Below are 5116 nucleotides of genomic sequence, written 5' to 3'. Positions count from 1 at the left end.
GTATAAGTAATATTTTTAACTAGTAAAAGTCTGCAGAGTTGACCTTGGAGAAACAGCAGATGGAAGTAAGTATCGTAAGTTGAACTTTTAAAATGTGTGTGTGTGACCTATGTGTGTGACGTTCAGGTTAAGTGAGGGAGTTTTTGTTTCCCTCCAGCAAGTTGCTGAAAATGTGAAACATTTCTAAACTGGTCGCACTTTGCGTGTGTGTTATAGTTTCCAGTTCATGATGAAATAAAGTTGCAGTCTAAAGCCTGATGTGTGTACATTGTCGCATGTTAGTGTGTCGTCCTCCCTGTGAGTTTCCGGTAACTCAACACAAATGACAAAAGAACAACAGACGACTTTGTGTGGCTCGTAACAAGTCCGAAGCATGAAGTAGAGTTTGCTGCATGGAAGTAAAATCAGTGTAGGAACTGTGGCTGTGGCATTCCTTTCAAGAGGAAAACAAGGGTCTTCTTCAGTCTGTTACTATGCACTCACATGGCCGGCCGCCTGCGCACCCATGGCTGGCTCACACGCTGATCCACAGACATGGCACAATTCCTGGCCTGGTGCAGCCTGTCCTGCATCTGATCATCCCGTCGGGACTGGAACGGGATCCACGATGGAAAGTGATTATGGTGTTTGGTGGTCAGCTCCATGTTGTTGTTGTTATGCAAGAGAGACACTCTGCTGAGCAACGTGGTTTAACACTGCAAGCAGACACAGTACCAGTGACGCATTGTGGAGCCGAAGTAAAACGCCAGAGTCACGCTAAGGATTGTGCAAGAATCCAAACAGGACTCGATAGAAAGTGAACTTCCCTCAGTTTCTACTGAACTGCTAAGCAAGCACTTTGTGTCAGTCGACATGTGTACGAGGCTCCTCTCTGTCCTCCCAAATTCACCCATCTGTCACAAAACAAGACTAAAACTGACTTACACTCTCACTATATATAAATATTTATCTTTGTAGCTTTATTTACCATTTCCTGACAGGCCAGGGGCTTTATCCTGCAATAGCCCCTCTTTCCCTTCCTCCCACTCCATGTCTCTTCCCCAATGACAGCTTACTTAAATGTCACTTCCCGGCAGTGTTGTTACGCAACACAAAGTTCTTTTTCCGGGCCCGGGCGGTGGTTTGGTGCAGGTGGGGGGATGAGTGGCAGAGGAGAGGGGGTTGATGGCTGTGAAAGGGCTGATCCATGACCTGTCCACATACTTGGCTTCACTAGAAGAGAGTAACTGGCCCAAAAAAACAGCAAAGAGGTGAAAGTAATTTGACATATGTCGTCTTGCGGTTGTACTAAGTGAATTCATAAGTTATCAACAAAGAAAATAGAATTAAAGGCACCGGCCTGTCTACTATTTTAAGACTGTATTGCTCTGTGTCATGTTGATTCGAAAAAGAAGTGATCTCAACAGTGAAGAACCCTGCTTAGACACTTACTAGGTTTCTTAAATGGCATTTATGATTGCCATGGTGTCACAACAAAGCTGAACACATGACCCCAGGGATGCCTTTGGTGCTCTCTCTCTGATATTCTAGTTCACATATGCGATGTCCAGAAACTGCAGAAAGAAAGCTGAAATACAGCCACACTTGACAAGCAGAGGGAAATTAGCTCTTAACTGTTGTGTGACATATAGAGGACATAGTCTAACTAGTGGACAGGGACGTTATTTAATTTCCTACTTTAATAAATGGTTTCAAACCCACTATTATGTAGCTGTACGCACATAATAGTCTAAAAAAGTAGTTATTAATGTTTCTGTTTATAATCAGTCGCTCCTCTGGGCACCGTTCAGTGAAGGCTGGTGTATAAACAGCTGTTTTACTAAATCAGAGATTATAAAAAAACACTTAGATGATGATTTATTGTTATAATTTGGCTCCGATTCAGCAGATTGCAGCATTTATTCACCAGCAGTACACAGGCCAATGTCATACACTATTAAAGACGGTGTGATCGATCAACCCTCTTGTCATGCTTCTGGTTCTGGTACATCTGATATGTGCGATCTGATGATATCAGTACCTGATGTGGATGAATGAGTCAGGCACCGGGACTGGTTGTAACATCACACCAGCAGACAACTGTCAGAGGTGAATGTTTGTGTGAGTGTGTGTGCGCGCTTCACAGCCTGTAACCTGAGTTGATTATGGCTTGCGTGGCACTCTTGTCGCCGAGGTAATGAATCACCAGGGACGGAGTTCTCGCAGCTACTGTGAGGCGGCTCACTGTATTGGCATTTAATGAGGGGGTTTGATGTTGTCACAGAGCACAGCTGTCGTAAAATGAACCATTTAATAGGCATAAAAAGTCAGTAGGGTGTGGTGAAGCCAGCACATAAAGTTCTCCTTCCAGATTTTCCCCTCCAAGTGAGTGACATTCCTGATCCGTAACCTACATATTCGATCCAAAGGCCTGAAATATCTTTATTTGTGTATGAGCAGCTGCATCACTGTTTGCTTTCTAAGTTATCGAGGTGTTACCAGCTGCCTCATATACATCAAGTCTGAGACCTTATCAAGATTCCTCTCGGACCAAAGACCAAACCTGTTGTCTGTGTCTGTCCACATTCGTTTATAATCCTGTATACTCTGGGGGTCTCTGTGACACTCGCCCCCTTCCGACACTCTGTGATCACAGCTGAAGTGGAAAATGTTGGGCTGAGTCATCACGGAGGTGACTGGGTGAACAATCTGAGAATCAAGGGATTTCCAGTCCAATTACCTTTAACCCCATCTGAGAGGGGCTTCCAGCTCACAGGGATTGAGACACGGAGCACTCGGTGTCGCATGTCAGCGCACGCTGATTGTAGAGTGACCACACGGATCAGAAATAGCAGCGGAACATTTATAAAAGCCGCCGTCTGACCCGAGCCAAGGCAGACGACACAAAGAGAGGCAGTGGGAGCCAGGAGATACAGCCAGCTGAAGCATCCTTGTTCTGAGACACGAGGCCAGAGCTTGGGACTGATCAACAACGACCTACTGGGAAAGGTACATCTGAGACAGAGAAGATGCCGATCACTTCCATCCTGGAGAAGCGTAATGGTGTGGTGGTGGGAGCCGAGCTGACCTGCAGCGTACGGGAGGATAACAAGGCTCAGAGAGAGACCTACAGCGCTGACTGGAACAGCATCAGTCAAAAAACTCAGCCTCAAGAAAGGTGAGAGTTTCAGACAAAACCAAACGTCCCTCTGATTTGGTGTGATTGTAATCTAGGTCTAACTATTCTCATATGAGCAGGCAATTAGTCTGATTGAGTCTAACTTCAACTGTTCTCTGATTCCTTCAGGCAGACGATGGACATGAATGACAGATCTCGCAGGGAGACTCTGTCCCGGCAGTGGCAGGCCCGATCCCTGACACAGATTTGCCCCTCGGGGGTCTTCAGAGTGGGCACCGTGGAAATAGGGGTGAGGGAGCACCAGCTGCTGCCCAAGAGAAACACCCTCCCCTTGCCCATTTTCGTCCCGGCAGAGCTGGGCATCAGGCTGGGACGCGGAGCCCCACACACGGAGGAGGACCTGCAGCCCCTCCCCAAACCAGACGGAGCCTGTCCCGGCAAGAGGACTGTGGACGAAATCACAAGAGATCTGCCCCCAGTCAAGCCCACCCTCATGGAGTTCTCCAAGGCGCCCAAAGCCCTGGGTCGCTCCATGTCCGTGGAGACTCAGAGAGGGTGAAAAGACCCCAAGGGACAACACAGAGAAAGAGATGATGATAGGGAGAAGTGTGACAAATGGAGGAGGATAGTCTTTGAGCAGAGCGAGTCAGGAAGGACTAGATGTATATAGATTTATCTCTAGTGACATTCATCAAAAAAAACCTTCATACTGTAGATTTTGTTTGAGCTCAGTCTGTGTCTCTTGGTGAGCACAGCACCAGATAAATGTCACGCTTTGTCAATGATGGCATTTGGTGGTGAGTGGTATTAGGAATGGTTGTGTGAAGGTATTGGCTTTGTGAGGGAGAGTCCGGGTGTGTGTTCTCAGCTGTGCCAGGGGCTTTTGTGTGCCCGTGCTGGCCGGCTGGGCACACACACTGACCTCTCACTGGAATCACTGTGGCCCGACTGTTGCATGCACCGTGCACTTTCTTTAGTATTGAAACGTGCATATATTCTGACAAGGTAAATGAAAGTGCTCTTGTGGTCACCTGACTAATGGAGTATTCCCGTAATATGAGGTGAAGTCAACGATGCAGAAAGTGACAGATAGGAAAGGCAGAGGGAGGTAACAAACTGTAAAAAGAGGGTTGGAAAAAAGGAAGAGAGAATCGGAGAGACGAGGGCTCGGAGAGCCACCGTCAGGCCTCCGGAAACTCTCGACAGTCTGAGAGATCACACACACTGTGGCTGTACATACGTGTGTGAGCGAGTGAGACACCTCTAATGAAGAGGACGTACAAAATGAATAACCTGCTCCTCACTGTGTATTAACTGATCTGCTTTGTTAGCTGAGTGGCAGCTCTTTCGTATCCAATAGGAACAGACACTGTAGTGAATGAATTTGAAATGTGTGTGATGATGTTGAATTGTTTGTCCTAGTTTTTTGTTTTTTTTTTACAAATAAAGGTTAAGTTGCTCAACACTTTGTTTTTTCTGTCTAAGATGAGTCCCTTAAATAGAGAGTTGTAGGCACAGGAAAATGGGAATCAACAAAGAGATATGATACCATATGATACAGTACAATAAAACAATATGGTGGGCTACAATATAACACGATACAATAGTCTACAATACGATACGATACAATAAAATACAATATGATTGCCTACAACATTACACAATATGATATGGTAGCTAACGATACGAAATAGTTGCCTATCATACAATAGGATAGACCTACAACATGATATTATACAATATGTTGCTATAAAATACAATACGATGCGATGCGATTAGGATACAATGTTTAAGAATACATAAAGAATTAAATAATACGATAAAATACGATGTGATTCGATAGGCTACAATACAATATATCAGAATTATAAATCATTTGTATACTAATCATAAACAAGGCTACAATGTGCTTTGCAAAATACTTGAATTAAATAACACAAAATAAGAAAAACATATATTAAAAACAAACAACATCCCTTAAAGCTCAAAATCAGGCAT

General features: G+C 44.8%; 1 protein-coding gene across 1 annotated transcript; it reads left to right on the top strand.

The window, feature by feature from the left end:
• Window positions 1-3008: 3008 nt before the first annotated feature.
• Window positions 3009-3677, top strand: tcap (titin-cap (telethonin)). The gene is made up of 2 exons (XM_061089316.1): window positions 3009-3157; window positions 3287-3677. Exons 1-2 carry the CDS (start codon window positions 3009-3011, stop codon window positions 3675-3677), a joined length of 540 nt encoding a protein of 179 aa, XP_060945299.1.
• Window positions 3678-5116: the final 1439 nt, after the last annotated feature.

Source organism: Limanda limanda, chromosome 17 (assembly GCF_963576545.1).
Source record: "Limanda limanda chromosome 17, fLimLim1.1, whole genome shotgun sequence".
In the NCBI taxonomy this organism is placed as follows: domain Eukaryota; kingdom Metazoa; phylum Chordata; class Actinopteri; order Pleuronectiformes; family Pleuronectidae; genus Limanda; species Limanda limanda.
This window is presented reverse-complemented; position numbering and strand designations above follow the sequence as displayed.

Excerpts from the sequence above, each read along its gene's own strand:
- tcap (XM_061089316.1), top strand. The coding sequence starts at position 3,009 with ATGCCGATCACTTCCATCCTGGAGAAGCGTAATGGTGTGGTGGTGGGA. Across the intron at positions 3,158-3,286 it reads AAAACTCAGCCTCAAGAAAG|GCAGACGATGGACATGAATG; the intron begins GTGAGAGTTTCA and ends TGATTCCTTCAG.